General features: G+C 44.0%; 2 protein-coding genes across 2 annotated transcripts in view; one reads left to right on the top strand and one right to left on the bottom strand.

Annotated features, from left to right (window-relative positions):
- The window catches only part of zmp:0000001268 (CYTL1 domain-containing protein), a 66,719-nt gene that overhangs the window by 6,541 nt on the left and 41,913 nt on the right, over positions 1-18,265 (bottom strand). The window lies entirely within an intron of this gene.
- The window catches only part of stk32a (serine/threonine kinase 32A), a 61,635-nt gene continuing 44,955 nt past the window's right edge, over positions 1,586-18,265 (top strand). The window contains exons 1-4 of the mRNA XM_053441981.1: positions 1,586-1,929; positions 6,937-6,992; positions 8,568-8,719; positions 17,549-17,722. Coding sequence (XP_053297956.1) covers positions 1,878-1,929; positions 6,937-6,992; positions 8,568-8,719; positions 17,549-17,722 — 434 coding nt within the window. The 5' untranslated portion in view covers positions 1,586-1,877. The remainder of the gene's footprint in view (positions 1,930-6,936; positions 6,993-8,567; positions 8,720-17,548; positions 17,723-18,265) is intronic.

The raw sequence follows: 18,265 nt of genomic DNA, 5'->3' as shown, positions 1-18,265 counted from the left end.
TATTTTCCTTCCTTGTGATTGAATGTTGACGACAGGGATCCTCAGCCCCGCAGCTCCATCGCATCAGCCTATGAAACGTGCCTCTCCAGACGCACGCTGGTTCCCAGCCCAGTACACAGGCGGCGATGTGGAGGTCAGTCGCTCACCAGCGCACCTTCTCCTCCGGATCCCTCTCTTCTCTTCCCTCCGTCCTCCAGAAACATTTGGGATCTCTCGTCTCTTTTTTTTTGGCGCATCCCGCAGGTCACGTCCCGCTGCGTGGCTCCAGGTGTCCCGCGGTGCGTCGTCGGTCCGGACACGGGACCAGACAAGTGATGCTCTGAGCTGCGCTGTTGCTCCGCGGTCTCCTCGCGTCTCTGCAGCAAACCGGGGCTGGAGATGGTCCCGTGCTCGAGTCGCCGGCTCCGTTCAGAGGTAGGTGCCCTGCATCGGAGGCAGAGGATGGAGAGACAGGGACTTTCTATTCAGCGCATGTTTCTGTCTGTCTACCACATATGATCGGATCAGGGCTCCGGGCACCGTGTCCTCTGCGGCAATGCGGCTTCACGCACTTATTTTTTTAACATTTCACTGATTGTGGGATATTCAGATGTGCTGTGTTGACCTTATGATGCAGCCGGAGGATGACATGCATGCAGGGCTTATCCCCCCGGAGGGTTTAACGGTGCCTCAGCGAAATGAAGTTTGCCTGTTCAACCCCACAAATCCAAATCATGACTCAGTTATACTCATTCTTCTGAGTAGATATTGCTTTGGCACAAGACGTCACTCGGTTTAGAAATGATACGACTGCAGACAACAGAGCAGTAAAGCTATGACGTGTTGTGATTTACCATGACATAACTCGAGTAAACTTACTTTTTGACACCTCTGACAGCAGGATGCTACAGAGATAAGATGTAATGCAGGGGCGGTGTGTTTAAATTAAACAGCCATTTATAAGCTCACATGTTTCACGAGACAGTTTTCTTTACAGTTTTAATTATTGTCTTCTGCTAGTGGAGAATAATGTAGTAACTCATTGAATCATTGGAGTGAGGCACCCTGAGGGATTACCGTACACAACGGCAGCAAACTGTAAATCAAAAAGCCTCCAATCTTGTGCTCATAATGGAAAATGGATCATATCATTCATCACACACACACGCACACATTCACACGCACATACACACACGCAGTCAAAGGGTGCTCTTTTAGGATCACGTTCTGTTTAAAATATAAGGGGTTCAATAATTGATAACGGAAAGGAGGAACGAAGGAGAGAAGAAGACGAGACGAAGAAGACCTCCTTATTTGAAAAGTAGAAGAAGAAAGTCATTCTCCTTACTCATCAAGGCGTCTGGATAGTGAACGTTTCACTTTTGCAGGACACACAAAATATATATTTGTTCCATCTAAGAAAGGTCAGCATTGATCTTTCCACCGATCGTTCGATTCTGTCCATCCATGTCCCAGGAGCTCTGCCTTTAAACTTTACTTTCTCCCCCTCCCTCTCTCTCTCCTCTCTCTCTCCTCTCCTCTCCTCTCCTCTCCTCCCTGGTGGTGGTGGCGGTGTCCTGTTTCCCTGCCTCCACTCACAGGTTAGACTCTCAGTTAACAGAGGGCCACAGCCACTAACACATCAACCACCCTGCTTCTGCCGGCTGGCAAGAGTCATCCGTCTCCCTGCGTTCATCTAAACAGCAGTGAGGAAGGACAGTGCTGAGTGGTCCGGCACGTGGGGCTATATGTGTGTGTGAGTGAGTTTGTGTGTGAGAGTGTGTGTGTGAGGGGCTGTAGTGTTGACCAGGCTATGAGTGCGTCTCAGAGGGAGAGCCGTTCGATGCTGAGTTGAGCAAAAGGAGCCAGAACAGGAGAGAACTGCGAGAGGAGCAGCCATGGGGCTCGGACAATCCAGCAAGGCTCCGGTCACCGACGACACGGACGAGGGTGAGTGCCGAGAACATCCAAAGGTCTTATCAGGCCACATCTTATTGGTCCTTTATCTGCTTTTGTGGCTCTAACAGGGAGAACTTACAGCTGGGAAGTTGGCAACACAAGTCGTGAGCAGGATTAACACCGTCAGTTTATCCCAGGGGTTGTCCACCTTCTCTGCAGCCTTATCAATGCGTTAAGCTATTCTATTCTATTAGCTGGAAAGATTAAGTGCACTTACAGTAAATGGGTAGAGTGATGTAATGTTGATTAAGTGCCTCGGTGATGGAAAAAAAGGAATACCCCGTCGCGGGAGGCACAGCGATGGAGAGGGAGGTGGATATTTATGCCACCATACATATGATGATGGAAAATAAAATATAATAACAGAGTATAAAGTTGTTTTGTGAAGCCCAAATATATCTATGGGACATTTTAATCTCAGTTATTTTGGCTGTGATAAACTCTTGACATTTCTGATTATTTAAAATTGGTAGAATCTTGCCAAGCTGTTATCCTGGATGACTGATCGACATCGAAGGGGAAAAGCTTTCTGCTTCATGAACTCATGTCCTCCTTTATGTTTGCGACCTGCAGATAACACAATGTGAACTTATTGATCTGAGTCGGTCCATGAAATGAATTCCACTCGGGCTGTGGCCCTGGGGGACTTCAAATAAGTCTGTGTTACACGAGTCAGTGTTTAAGTCAGAAGTGAAGAGGCTTTCCCTGTTTGTTCAATCCCTGTAGAAGAAGTAGGTGCTTCTGTATATCTGCTATTAGACGATAAGCATTTGCTTATTTTTCTAATGTTATAATAGGTTTTCAGCTGATTTGGATAATTATAATTATGTTTTTCTGATATGAATTTCCTCTCAGTTTGACAAACCGAACTTACTTCTTTCACCCTGCCTGTGTAAAATTACCGCCTCCCACCCTGTGATGAAATCCATTTCTTTGGCTTTCTGTATGTTCCATTGGAGGCAGCCCTCTATCAAAGAGAGAATCATTATTCATGGTTAACCTTGCAGCTTACTCATCTAGTGTGCTGTTCTGGGAATGTCACTCAAAGCCGGCGCTTCTGTGAACTCCGAGTTAATGGAACAGTGCAGCTTCTCTCCCTCGCAAAGCAGCGTGGGCGATTTCACCGAGGGCAGTGAAATAATAAACACAAGAGGAAAGTTATTTTTTGTTCAAATTTTTTAATTAGAAATGTAAAAAAAATCCTGGCTGGAAACTAAGTGATGCACCTCACGTCAGAGAATAACCAGACGGGTGCTCCTTGCCACTGTTGTTATTGTTTGACATTGTACTGGGACCATTAAGTCCCCTCAGTACATTGTATGCAATCCCAAGACACCTGGGAAACAGGGGGCACGATCGAGGGAGGGAGACAGACAGGGATGGGAAAGAAAAGGAGAGATACTCAGAGGTAGAGACAGAAAATCGTTAAAAGACTTGAGAAATGGAACAAATTGGTAAAAACCTCAAAAGTCAGAAATGGAACTGAAAAGAGGAACCATACGTTCCAATATTTCATGTGTCGTTGAGTTGGAAACTGTTTCTCCCGGGGCTCCTGCATCCCGGGCTGTATACAGTCACTCCTCTGAGTGGCAATAAAGATGCAAATGGAGTTTTCCTCTTCATACTTCATAAACGTCGAAGGTCGCTGCAAGGTGATATCGACCAAGGATGTTGAATTATGTTTGTTTGATAATTAAAATGGTTAATATTGGTAAATGATGCAATTAAAAAATATATATCAACGTACAAAAACAAACTTGGTCAACAAAAATATGATCCCATATTTTTTGGTCCAAGATATTGTCAGAAGTAATAGACACCTAATCTAAAGAGAATTATCAGAAAATGATCCCCGATCTCAAGAGGTCATATTAGTGACGTCGTGAAAAAGTAAAGTAAGAGAATGGCAACATGCGTAGTTAAAAAAAAATGTCAAGCCATCTCTGATGACCTGTTGCTATGAAGCAGATTAGACACATGAGCCACGGCTTGTGAATCTCTCACATATTTTATACATGGAATATTTAAATAACCAACACACCCTGGCTTTTACTGTCGGATTCAATCTTTTCACCAAGACACAAAAATGAATTTTGTCTTAATCTAAACACAACAATCTAAATAAAGCTTCAGCATTTTAATAATTTTGTGTCTCACTGCCAACAATCTACATTTATTTGCAGAATGTGTTCACAGACAGTTTTCTTTACCAGCGTCAGTGCAAAGGCAGATGCTTGGTTTATAATTCATACTTCATGTGAGTTGATCTACAGAGAGGTGTGTGCATGAAGGTGAACTCTGTCCAGACATGTTTATCTCCTCGGAGAATGATGCGGGTCCCTTACGTGCCACACGCCCTTCTTCGCGTTACTGGGAGACTCCGGCTAATGGACAGGCCCCATTAACCGCTGATCATACTTTATTCACATTGCAGTGGCACATGGACCCATGGGCTGTGTTTCAGCTGTCAGAGCGACGGTGTGAGCGCAGATGTTCCCACTCCGGTGGATCCTTAAGTGATTTACAGGCTTTTGTGTGAGGGCTGGGAATGAGGGGAGGATGAGGGGAGGATGAGGGGAGAGATCGAGGTGATAACATGTTACTAAACAATGGTGTGTGTTAGCAACATGTGCGTCACGGCAAACAGTCGCTCAGCTGCATCTCTCATTCTTTGGTTTTCTCTCATTTACATATTTTTCTGTTAGTGTCAGACACAAAATTTGATCCAGAGTCATGAGTAACCAGGGGAGCTTAATATAAATATAGGTTGATGATCATATGTGATCTTATGAAATCCCATTAAGGGACCAGCAGTGAACTGGTCGCACTGTGCAGCCAGACACATCAGTGAGCCGAGCTTTTGCAGCGTTCTATCATTACTATGAACACAAACACACTTTATTGCAAGTCATTCCCACCTACACCTTCACTAGAGGGTGCATTCAAATGTGTATTAATCCACGGGTGAAAATAGTCCCTCAGCAAATACACTCTTCTATATTACTTCTGTTTGAGACCTGTTTTGTAAGAGCAACAGTGACCTATTAGTACTGGATCTGTGACCAGTTCTTAAAGACCTTCAGCAGGAGCTAGAGGGCTTGAGGCTGGAAGGTTTTTCTCTTCTAGATGAAAACCTGCAGCTGGTGTTTGCTGCTGTGTCCAGACCCTTTTTTTAAAAGGTCAGTGACAAGATGTCAAAACAGCATCTTAAGCTGAAATCATCAAGTTCTGCCTGACTTGCTGTGCAGGTCAGCGTGAAGACAAATTTGTCATCTGCCCTTTTCTGCAAAAGGGCCGAGTGGACATGTTCGGGGGGACGTCCACACGCAGCCCCACAACGCATGACTGCACACGTGTAAACATGACGGGGGCTGAAGTAAAAATAGAAGCATTTGGAGAGTATACGAGTGCTGTGAGGGTAAATGGAGCGTGAGAGACAAGAAGAAGATGCACTTTCGAATTTAGCCAAAATTAGTGCGGACGGACTTGGACACTGAGCTAAAGACAGCATCTGGCAGGAAGAGAGAGAGAGACAGGACATATAGAGCATCGTCACAGACTCAAACCGAACACGCGGCGAATTCAATCCAGACTTATTAGCGTGTGTCAGTCAAATTTAAATTGACCAGCCGATGAGCTCCTTAGTGAGATGATTTCCTCGGTGGGTTTAAGCCACAGAGAGGCTGTCAATGTGTCAATTCCACTTTGGACGACTCCGATCATTACGCGCTTTTGTTACTGGTGTGTCCGTCATTTCATGCGGCAGATTAAACCATTCAAACTTCAGCTGGGGAAACAAAATACGATAATATCCATCTCGCTCCCCGTCTCTCGCTCAGTGTCGGACTCGCTCTTTGCATGGGTATGACCGTGCCTCTCTCCATCTCTCTCTCCCTCTCTCTATCTCTCTCTCTCTCTATTCTCACCGAGCTCTGCCCCGTCATCCACAGCTGTCTCTCTGAAAAAAAAACTAAAAAAACATCAGTGCAGGATCTCCAAGTAGCTCAGCACCATGTTTATCCGAAGTGTGTTTCCGTGTATATATGTCAAGTATATTCGCAGGGGCGCGCACGTGTGTGTGTGTGTGTTTTGTGTGTGTGTGTTAAAGTGGACATCATATGGCCCTGTATCAGAGGAGACTGTATAAACACTCCAACACAGAAAGTGTGAGAGGAGGAAGTGCCAGTGATACGTGACTAACAGAGCATAACATTGGCTGTCACATCCAATAGATCTAGTGTCTGCAGGCGGAGTGTGTGAGTCTGTGTGCGTGTGTGTGTTGTTAGAGGAAGGTAATGCTTGAAGTCAGCACTATAATTGTGTGTTTTTGAGAAAGACTCATTGCCCCAGGATTGTGACTGTGGTCCGATGAGTGCAGGATGTGGGCAGCAGCTGTTCCGTCCTCTGGGAGGGACAACCTTCTGTCCTGGTTGTCATGCCAGCGAGACACAAACAGCACCCATCCGGTTTCCAATTGGCGATAAATGCTGCTGATAGGAGGAGGAGGAGGAGATAGGGACTCTGGTCTATGTCGTGTGTACGTGTGTGAGGGAGACACAACAGTGTGCAGAATGATACAAAGGCTGGGATGACACCAGGCAGCTGAAGATATGCTTTTGTTCAGGGGGAAAGAATACATGAACTGCTCATAAAACTGTGTCTTTGTGCTGAGGCTCATTTCCATTCTCCGCTGTATAATGTACGTGGACCTGTAGTTGCCCTGGGGATCTCCATCTCCTTCAGCTTGACTGTCACTATTGTTAAAATAAGCCCAAAGCAAAACGTCACGGTGAAACTACTGTAACTGTACGGAGGCTTTAAATGAATCCTTCTCCATTTCAAGTGATTCAATGATCGGATTTCTATTTAGAAAAAGGATGGAAATGTGTGTTCTAATATATTTCAAGGTGATAGCCATATATTTTGGTATGTTTAGTTATAGCAAAGTAGTTTCATTTTGACTTTCAATAATGTACTTTCATCTCTTATTTTTTACAGTCAATTTCGACCACTTCCAGATCTTACGGGCAATAGGAAAAGGGAGCTTCGGAAAGGTAAGCCAATGTTTACCATTGGGATTTCCAAAGGCCTTCCTGGTTTCTCTAGAAACAGGGAGATTGCCTCCAACACTGACATTTTTAACAATAACAATATCGAAAGAACTGCGCCTGAAGTTGTTGATGCTGTTAGTAATGCAAAAATATCGATATTACTGTGGCAACAAAATGATCTACTTCATTTATTTTCTCAGATGAAATAACTTTATGATAGATAACAATCTAACTTTATCATTTAAGACAAGCAACTAATACACAAGTTAAACAAAAGGACTGATTTTCAAAATAGCTGGCTGTTATTTATCTGTCTATCAACTACTTGATTTGCTTGTGGAGACCGTTCAACATAAGGTACATGTTACTACACATATAATACTACACATAATATGCCATGTCCCCACTCTCTCAGTCTCATATCATATACGGTCTTGTAAAGCCCTTCAGGTTGAATTTGCTCTGTGGAAACACATCCGAGGTGATAGCAGACATGTTTCCTCTCGCTGTTAATCTATATGGCGAAGTGCAATCCACATCAGCAATTACAGTACATGTAAGCACATATAGCGACACGCGCGCACACTCACACGCACATGCACTCATACAACACACACCCACATGGCAACACCACTGTCCAACAGCAGATAAGCAGTCTAATCACAGTAGATGGCAAGCTGTTCTAAGGGAGGAGTGATGTGATCAGGCTCTGGCTGATTAACTGTGCCAGCTGGGCCACAGATCACTCTCTCCGATAGCAGTAATCACTGGCTTATTGACGCTCGTAGCACAGACGAGCACGACCACAAATAAATATGGGGAATTACACTGCCGCATATTGGAAATGCTGAGTATTCTCAGACACCTTGTCAAAAAGGGGGCAATCTCGCCCCAGTGTGATGTAAACGCACAATGACAGATTGCACCAGGTGTTGTATTCTGCATCCCGCACCACCACATCCAGCAGCGCCGTGCTGTTTACTTCCACTGACGCAAGCGGCCCCGAGTGCCGTTTGAAGCCGTTCTTATCTTGCAATATTGCAAGAAATTCTCTGTTCCCTGCTGACAAGTTATTAATTCTAATGAAGGTTAACATAATGTTCCCCATCTCTAAGCTGCAAAACATACCGACGTGAAAAGTTGAAGGTGTTAGGAGAGGATTCAAACTGGGATTGTGGAGATTAAAGAAGAATCCTGAGGTTTCCCTTCTGTCTTGTTAGATGGACATTTCCAGTTCTTGCAGTGATGTTACAAGCATCTCGTGGGAGTGTCAATGTGTCACATGCAATACAGCTGCAGACAAACGCGGCTGAGTGATGGAAAAAGCACTTGTGGGCCGAAACATATTGTGAAACTGGACTAGTTTTTTATTTTCCAAAGAGAATATCAGAATGTTTTTAAATGTTTGTTAGAAATAAATAAAGTAGCGTCTGCATCTGACAATTTGGGCTTAAATAAAACAAATGATAGAGTATAATTACTCACAAACGAATGTCGACATTCATCATAATCGCACACGATGTTCATCAGACTGATTCCGGCAGGGATTAAGTATTAATCCTCATGTGATCTCATTAGGTCTGTATCGTGCAGAAGAAGGACACTAAGAAGATGTACGCCATGAAGTACATGAACAAGCTGAAGTGTGTGGAGCGGAACGAAGTGAGGAACGTCCTGAAGGAGCTGCAGATCATGCAGAACCTGGAGCATCCGTTCCTGGTCAACTTCTGGTAAGCGACAGAAGGAGAGTTTGAATCGGGTCTGCAAAGGTTCCTGATGTGCTCCCCTTGATTTCCACCTCATCAAATCATCTCCACATGGGCTTCTGTTTCACACTGGTTATTTCAATCAGCCATCACAGCCATTTGGATGTTTTTTGGCGCGCTCTGTGTCGATCATTTGATTTTATTTGTGATTGCACCCCGTCTGTTAAATCCCTGCAAGCAGAGACGCACTACTGCATCGCCCCATTGAAAGAAAGGGCCTTTCTCACAGTCTGGACTTGAGCCTGCAGAAAGGTGTGGACCACTGAGGAACACTCACGAATCTCTGTCCACATCATCTCACTCCTGAAAGTTGCTAAAAGGAAAATCTAGTTTGCTCACTGATCCGAGCTCGACTCTCAGGGACACGACTCTCCTCCCTCGGCAGCTTCTCCGTTTGTCTCACCACATTTGGGGGGAGCTGAGGAGGTCTCCTCCTCAACCCCGCTCGCGCTGATTCAATCTGAAAGCGCTAAACCCAGATGACTCACCGAGCATCTCAGAGAAAAATCCTCCATCACAGTTTGAAGGAGCCAGCTCATTTTGAGATGCCTGATAAGGATGGCTTGTTAATTTTCCATCTAAAGGGCGTCATTAATTCTTCAGAAGGAAATCCCACTCTGCAGGGCTATAAGAGGAAGACACACTGTTTTTCTTTCAAGCTGAAAGTCCAAAGCTGAAAATAACATCCATATTCCTCCCAGTCCAGTTTTTAAAAACAAACCAGCTTTTAATTTATCTATTTACTTAGAGCATTACGTATTAGTCCTCTTTTTCACGTTCGCTTTTAAAATCACTCCCTAAAAAAACAACACGCAAACATCTGAGCAACTAAGTGAGAATGTTTTCCATGCAGTGATCTTTTTTTTAGTCTTTTCTATCCTCCCTTCACCTTGCTCCCGTTTCAGCTAGGTCTGCTTCTGAAAGCACTGCTCAGGCAGAATCGGTGCCTGGTCCTTTTTTAATTAGTAATTGAGGAAAACAAATCCTCCCACGTTGGGAATGAATGAGTCGCAGAGAAGGAAACGACAGAGTGGAGAGAAGTGCAGCATACGGACTCATCAGACAAAACAATGCCAGGGCTTGCTTTCTTTCTTGCTTGATTGCCTGCTGTGTTGGACAAAAAAAAGGTTGGGAGTTAATGCGTTTGGCAGCGTTAACCGCTCGGGGTGCACGGGGGGTGATTTCCTCAGGAGATGTGCTTGGGTCAGCGCCGTGCCCGCTCGCCCACTCTCTCTCTCTCCCTCTCTCTCTGTGTCTGTCTCTCGCTGTGTTGAGTTGGCGTAAGTTATGGTTGTCCTGAGGTAAGCGCTCAAGGTCAGAGACAGGGAGAGATTGCTGTGCCGGGCTGTACATGCAGACAAATCTGGCTTTACTCTCTTCTTTTGTACCCTGGTCCTCTTTTCATCCACCTCATCTTATTAATCCCTTCTCCTCCTCTTCCTTCACTACCTCACGTTTCTCCTGCACCTGCACCTGGGCGTGACCTCAGGTGTTTATCCGGGCAGCAAAGCAACAATGGATTTGGAAAAAACAGGGAGCAGGGAAAATTCAACAAGTCATTTTTTCCTGGAATACTGGTTGGGAGGAAGCGTACCCTCTGGCATTGGGGCCGCGATACGGTCAGTTTATCGATGTGCCAGCACTGGTGGGGCATCCCTTTGTGCCTGCTCTGCAATAAGTCCCACTGTGTAAGGGGAGCCCTTGTTGGCAGGCCGGGATCCACTCACATCGTTTCAGAGACGTCAGTCAGAGAGCAGCTGTCTTCAGCTTTCCGTCTTGTTGCCCCTTTAACTGCAGATTTTGCGGCTGATTTGTTTCTTGACGGAGGGGACTTCTAAGAGGAGGAGGTTGTGTAAAGTGCACGCTCGCTGTTTGGAGGATGTGTTGTGTGTGTAATGTGTTGACTGTGAGCGACACATTTGTTTTCGGGACACCAAGCAGAAGGAGAACAGTCGGGCAGTAACATTTCACACGCACTGCAGATGGTGTCTTTTGTTAAGTTGATGTTATTTCAATAGCCCAGTGTTTCTCATCAATTTTCTGGACTGTAACGGCCACAGTTGTCTAAGATATTGTTTTTGCTGAATTCATTCACGTAGAGCTGTCTGCGTAAATTGCCTCATGTTTGCTTGATCTCTCCCTTTTTCCACTATCGTGTCGCCCATAAAGATTTTACCATCCAGGAAGACGGTCAGACCTCCTAGTTTCAGCTGCAGAGTGTCATTCAAAGTAGCTCCATCACATGGAGGAACTCTTTCACTTTCTCTCGTCTGTGCACCTGTCATTCGGACTGAATCAATTCTGTGAGAGACACTGCTCATAAATAACAATCCCTGAAATATGTATGAACTTTTTTGTCAAGATTCCCAAATAACTCCCAAATTTAGTGGTAACCCCGCCTACTGATTTTTCAAATTCCTGCTAACAAACCAACGCGACAGCCTCTTTGGTGGAGGAGACTTATCACTTCACTCACTGACTGTAAATGGAGTTTGAGAGTTACATTTAGCATGCGTGTCCACACCCAATTCCTCTGTGTTTTACTGAAAGCGATGTGTGTATGGTTTTTTTCTTTCACACGAGAGTGTATCGATGCATGTGTTCCCAGGCAGCATAACACACACCGATGGGAGCTGTCAGTCACACGGAGGTGTTTGTGATGGGGTGGAGGGAGGTCACAGGGCTGTCGGCAACAATCCAACACGTCACAGTGTGAGCAGTCGGCCTGGCTGTGTTGGTTTGAGATCTCACTGATGTGTTCTTTATTATGGCGACGTTCCATGGATAGATGTTGATTAACAAAAAACACTCATGCCAAGGAGCCCAGCAATGAATGAGAGTGATATTCTCCTTTCACAGAATGGATACATCTTGAGATATTATCAATATTGTTCTGTCTTTTATAGCACATAATGTACTGTAATAAAAAACTTTTGCTGAATACTGAAGTATGGAGATCTGCTCAGAATGATTTAAGGTCCATAATCTGCTAAATCCGCCGGTCCTTCAGTAAGAGACAGACATCTAATGGAATTTGAAAACTGCAGCTGCTTCAGTATTCTTATGTTCAACTTTGCTGCTTCACATGTCAAAACTGTTACATTTTGAAGAAGGAAACAGGGTCGTGTTCGAGAGGACACCCTCCCATTAGCCTCCAAACCCCCCCAAAGGTTTCCGGACACCTCCATTACCGAGGTGGCCTGGGGAGCCTCTGCCTCTAAAAGCACCGTGCAGGATGCGTTCCCATCAGACTGACTGCCTGGAGGCCATGAGGAGGTCACATTGAAATGCATGTGTCGGAGTAGAGGCAGACACCAAAGGGAAAACAGAATGAGTGAGAGAGTAACAGATATCGTGGGGGGGGGGGGGGAATAGAAACAACAATCGGACAAGAGAGAGAAACACAGCAAGCTGGTGATAACACAGGCTTGATGCCACGGAGGCTAATGAAAAGACTGCACCATTTCAACATGATGTCCAGGTGCTAATCCGCTGTCTGAATGCTGTCCTCTCCTCCCGACCCAAGACTTTGGTCCAGGCATCAAGTGACAGCTGCTAATTGATGCTTGAGAAGCTCCTTCTGTTCGGTCGCTGAGACTTTTTCGGTTCTTTGCAGCTGCAAAATGCGAACGACAGTTTAAAAATAGTTCTGCTAAAATAGAAAGTACTCATCAGTGGAGTGATTATTTTCCACTTCATACTTGTACATCTGCTTCCATTTCTATATGCTTGTTTGCCTTCTCTCCAGAACTTCCTGTAATATGTTATTAACAAGGCAAAAATCTCTACGTGCTGCATTAAACCATATCAAAAGTAAATGATATCTATTTTCTTTTTAAGTTTTTGATTCCCGTGTCCATGTTGCATGCAGCTTTGAAAACCAGAATGATGGCATTATGCTATCAATCTTGGCATCCGTTGTTTATTCTTAATACTTAGACTATTATGTATTTAAAGAAAAGTGAGAAACACCAACAAAGTGTAAATTTGAGCATTTCGCCAAAGCTGCTAAACAGTGACATCCACATTTTTACATTTGAAAAACATGAATGAAGAGTGTGAGTCCTCAAATGATGGCTAATTCTGTTGATATTTATATTCAAGCTTAAGCTCTAAATAACCATGTGTGGCCTAATGAGGAGAGTGACTCTTTAAAACCACATCAGTCATTCATGGTGAATTGGGTAACTCTCCTGACCCGGAGCGTACCTGTGACAAACGACTTAATGAGCACCATTTCAAATTCGTTTTGACAGCGGTGGCAGGAGGCCTTCATTCATATTCAAGCACCTTCGAAGCACAATGTTACCATTTCAGAGAAAGAGGGAGAGAGAGAGAGAGAGAGAGAGAGAAACAAGGAAGACAATTTACACTCCAGGTACAGAGTGAAATACAATGAAAACACTATTAGCACCAGGTCAGTCAGCCCCAGAGGGATGTTGTTGATTTGTGACTTTAAAACCTCACATACTGTGTGCATAGAATAATAAATTATTTTACAGTGCAATGATGTGCACTCATGCAGATAATCAAGTGTTGAAACAGCTGTATACTATCCATTTTTGCCTTTTGACAGTGCATCCCTCCAGCAAGGCTAACACCCTATCTTTCTATGTTGAAGAAACCACCTTATTCCAATCAACTCTAAAGTTAAAGATTTCTTCCTTGGACCATTCCCCAACATTTCACCTAGTTTCAAGGTCATTGGTGAAGTAGTTTTTGCGTAATCCTACAGAAAAACAAACACTAACACATCCTCCTAGTCGAGATAACCAAGATTCAGGTACTGCAGTCTTAAGAAAAAAGTGTTGTCCGGCAGTGAGTGTGTCTAGTGGGTCCTCACAGTTATTAGATTGAACTATACAGTAAATGTATACAACAATATTATAGCTGTAAACCCTCTTTGTGGCAGCTTTGTTCCTGACCAACCATGTGAGAGAGTCTTGTTTGCTCATAGAGGAACGGAACAAACCTCCCAATCAATGACGTGCAGGCCTGCTCAGGTTTTATCACCTTGACTTTCAGCAGGAAAGACTTATGGGACAGAAAACATGGGAGCCTCAGCCAAGCATGAGAGCCAGTTTTCTACTCAATTAAACTGGTATCACAGGGGGCCTCAAGTGTACCATCAATTGACTCGATGTCCCCCATTAACACCAACTCGACCTTCTCACCCAAGAAAACACCAGGACATCATCCTGCCACGTAATAATAACACATTGTCATATTGATGTACATTTTAGATTTATCTAGGGTTTTTCTAAGCACTGACTCTTGGTTGAAATCACCAATAAGAGATCTTTAGTCAGTATTCATTGGGTTTTGTTCCACTTTATTTTATAAGACACCATTCCACTGAAATAATCCAGGATCGCCACTGATACCACCGGGACTGCTCAGTGACAATTACATTAAATGTAATGATGTAGGTACATTTACAACATTATTACCCAATCAAAATAAGGAAATGAAAAAGGAAAAGTTTAATTAAATTCAAAGATGAAGTTAAAGGTGAGAATTCAGTTCAAAGAAATGGCCGTTTTCCTGGAAACAGCCAGTGTCTTTTATTGCCAAGAAAAGAAAAAGGCAATTAAGGTCCAGTTTGCGTCGCCTAACAGCTTGTGACAGCAGATGCTCCTCCGATTCTTCAGCACCTTAACTAACGGTCTGCTGTTAGCTGTGTTAAGAGGAGATGGAGAAGGAGGGAGAAAGAGAGAGAGAGAGAGAGAGAGAGAGAGAGAGAGAGAGAGAGAGAGAGAGAGAGGAGAGGGAGGGAGGGGGCAGGAAAAGGGACAGAGTGAACAACTAAGACACCTAATCAAAAGATTAATAGACTTGGGGTAAAATGGAGTCCATCCAACAAACACAGTCTGTTCTCAGCAAACCACTGACAAGTTTGTTTTCCTAGCCTCGGTTCACAGTTTACAGCTTTGTATTTTTGGTTAGCATATTTTGGGTCATAAATATTTCACACACATTTTGCTTTGCACACTCTTTGCATGCTTGGTTTCGCAATAACGAATGTTTTATTCCCTGTATCATGCTTCTCTCCTCCGCGATATTTTCTCCCTAATGGCCTTCGCCTGTATCCTAAAACTAAAGCTTGAAACTAATTCAAAGTCTCCGTGTGCATGTAGATGGAGCCAAACTTTAGCAGGAGCACTGTGGATGGAGAAGTGTTTGTTGACCATCTAGAACTCACTAGTCAGATTTGTGTTCGACCCAAAAGCCACAAATCCTGTCTCAAAGTGTGGCATCGCTTTGATATTTAAGAGAATATGATGTGAATGTGACACTCGTTTGATCCGTACTTCCCCACTCTCTGTGCCATATGTTCACAAACACATGACCACACTCAAACACACACACACACACACACACTGATCCACTCAGCTGCTTACTCCCTTACATCTAACGGCAGCAACTGGAACTTAGATTTTTTTCCAGATTCAAGTCTCTGTAGACTCCCCATGAAGTCCACTCATCTCAGAATGTCATTTCTTCTCCTTATTAAGGAGAGTCTTGGCGCCACTGCTGGTTTAAAACATTTCAAGATTGATTTATCGTGTACGAAAACAGCAAGAAATGTCCAATACTTGTATTAAACATTAGATTTTAATACTTTTGATTTCTCTTTATTTTAAGCAACTGTATATTAACCACACTCTTTTCCTTAAAGTCATTATATCTTACTAATTTTAAACCCTTTCATCACTGATTTCACTTCTACTTTAACTGTAGCACTCTGTGTGTGCAGGTATCGCTAAGTCAATGCCTGGGTAGAGAGTGAACTGACCTCAATACTTTCTTTCCTTAAAATTGATATTAATTGGCAAAAAACATTTAATCTGATGCGCTGTGACGTGCTTGTTGTCGTTAAATTATTTTATAATAGTATATCATGTTTAAAGAGTCTGTTTTTACTGAAACATGGGGTTGAGGTGGCAGAAGGACAGCATTGTATGAGAGTGTGCATCTTCAGGACGGGCCGTCTCCCAGATAGTCTTTCCACACTCGGAGGCAATCAGATGTTAAGTGGCCTCAGCATTATCTGAGCCTCAGCAGACAGTTTGGAGTCAGCTCAATCAATCCCCGTCCATCCAGGGCAGAAAAGCACCAACACCGGGGAAAGGAGTTCACCTAGGTGGCAAAAAAAATACTCTACCTTAAGTCATTGTGCGTTGATTTTTATTCAAACCTCTCAGAAGTGTTCAGTTAAATTGAACCGTCTGGGTTTCTAGTCAGGAACTCACTGAAGGGCTTAAAGAGGGAGGTGGTGTTCTCCAAACTTACTGGAGATCTGAGGCTGCACATGTAGGACGTCGTGTTGCACACTGTACACAGGGCGGTGCTTCAGGCGAGCCAGGAAATCTTTGGCTTGTGCAATTTCTTTCACATGAATTTTGCATAAATTAGCTTCTTGTGGGAGAGACACTAATTAGCTCATCGTTTAGAGAGGGAGTGAGGGTGGTGGTGGTGGTGGTGGGAGCCTGGACCCAGCAGGATGCTCAGCATGTAAAATCAGTGATGAGCTGAGCAACAGCGTCTTAAACGGCTACACTATGAGCTGCATGCTGACACCGTGGCCCTGCTCTGCATGACTGATGGGTGATTAGCTGAATGACCACCAAGGTGCATGCCCCCCCCCAAAAAAACATTATCAGGCTAGAAATTAATTTTATGCAATTGTGAAACCTTCCGTATTGGTGAAACCAAAGCACACAATTCCATTTTTATTCTTGTACACCGCATTAACGAAAGGAATATTTAATAAGAGTAATGTTTTTATAAAATAGCAACAGTGTGATGGGAAAGCTGCTCTGCCTTAAGAGAGACAGAAGCAGGACGTGGAGCCATCTGAGCAGAGTGTTGCTGAGAAGAGGCCGATTGTTATTGAGCTAAAGTTGAAGATTTTCATTCCGCAAATGGTGATGGGATAGACGCTCAACAGCAACATGCCAGAATTATCTACTTGTTGATCATTGCAAAATCTACAACCTTTCAAGTTGCATATTGTCTCCATATGTCTCTTCTGTCTTCTATCATAACAGCTTCATTCTGAGCTGGTTGGTATTAAAGACTATTTCCTCAGGCAGGACTGAGCCTCTACGTACAGTCGCTGCTCCTCCTGCAACATGAAGCAGAGTGATGAGTGTTTTCCTTCTGCTTGGTTTGAGACACAAAGAGCAGAGCACCGGCGAACCTCAAACAGCCCTGGAGGCTCCGGAGTCTGTGTTTTCAGACGTCACAGGGCCGAAACACTGATGGGTGCTTTTGTCTTGTTTGTTTTCGTCGAAACCTTCGGTACCAAGGTCTTGAAAAATACTGTCTTATAAAGGCTGATTTGCCTGAGGAGCAGAAAGGCTGACACGAGTTCAATTTGCACTTGTCATCCTCTTTTATTGCTGATGGGTTTTGGTCTTTGTCTACAGAAAGATAATAAAATCAGTTTGACAACCCACAATCTGCGAGCGTGGCTTCGGTTTGTGCTATTTTCACGGTGTTGGTGTCTCTTCTTAATCACTGATCTATGGTAATGTGTGATTTTTTATTTTCCCCGCTCACTTTTTATTCTCTTCCCTCATTTCTCTGCTCTCTCTCTTCTCCTGCAAATTGCACATCTCCATATTTACCCCCACCTTTGTTGCTGATTTGTGTTTTTGCCCGTCTCTCATCCTCTCTATCGTCACAGTTATTTCACCTTTCATTTCTCTGTTTCTTTGTCCACCTTTCTTCCTTCTTCGTCTCTATTTATCTCCCCCGTCAATATGACCACCTGCCTTCTCCCTGCAGGTATTCCTTCCAGGATGAGGAGGACATGTTTATGGTGGTGGACTTGCTCCTGGGAGGAGACCTGCGCTACCACCTCCAGCAGAACGTCCACTTCTCAGAGAGCACTGTCAAACTCTACATCTGTGAACTGGCCCTGGCTCTCGGGTACCTCCGCACCAAGCGCATCATACACAGGTGAGAATTGTCTCTCAACTGGACATCCTAGTTTAATACCATTTATTAAATCCCCCCTATTTACTCAAAATACACAAGAGAAATGGTGTTTAAGAGGCTGCCCCATTATTTCTCTATATTGTACGGTATTTTCCCTTGTTTTTCCACCACCACCAGGTATGAGCATCCAGCACCCCAGTGTTCTTTTCTCCTTGGCTGGCCACTTCTATGTTATTTTTCTAATATGACTGCCCCACCGCTGTGCAGAAAGGTCAAGCTATCTTGACATGAAGGTCACACCTGACAGAACAGTTTACCCTGAGCCGCAGACTATGGCCATCACGAAATGCACCGGTTCAGTGCTGCCTCATCTAATTTATAAAATGCAGGTTAAGTGCTTTTTAGGCAGAAATATCTTTGGCTATGGCAGACCCATGGATTTTCAAGGGCAACAAAGACATGGCTACAGCCCAGAGTGACTCAAGGAGCTTAGGGTATCTAGAATACATCGATGCGGCCAAAAGAACACTGAAGACTGACAAATGTGAAGTTGACCTAAACCAA

The sequence above is a fragment of the Pleuronectes platessa genome, chromosome 15 (assembly GCF_947347685.1).
Source record: "Pleuronectes platessa chromosome 15, fPlePla1.1, whole genome shotgun sequence".
Lineage (NCBI taxonomy): Eukaryota > Metazoa > Chordata > Actinopteri > Pleuronectiformes > Pleuronectidae > Pleuronectes > Pleuronectes platessa.
The sequence above is the reverse complement of the archived record's forward strand: the minus strand, read 5'-3'. Positions and strand labels throughout refer to the sequence as shown.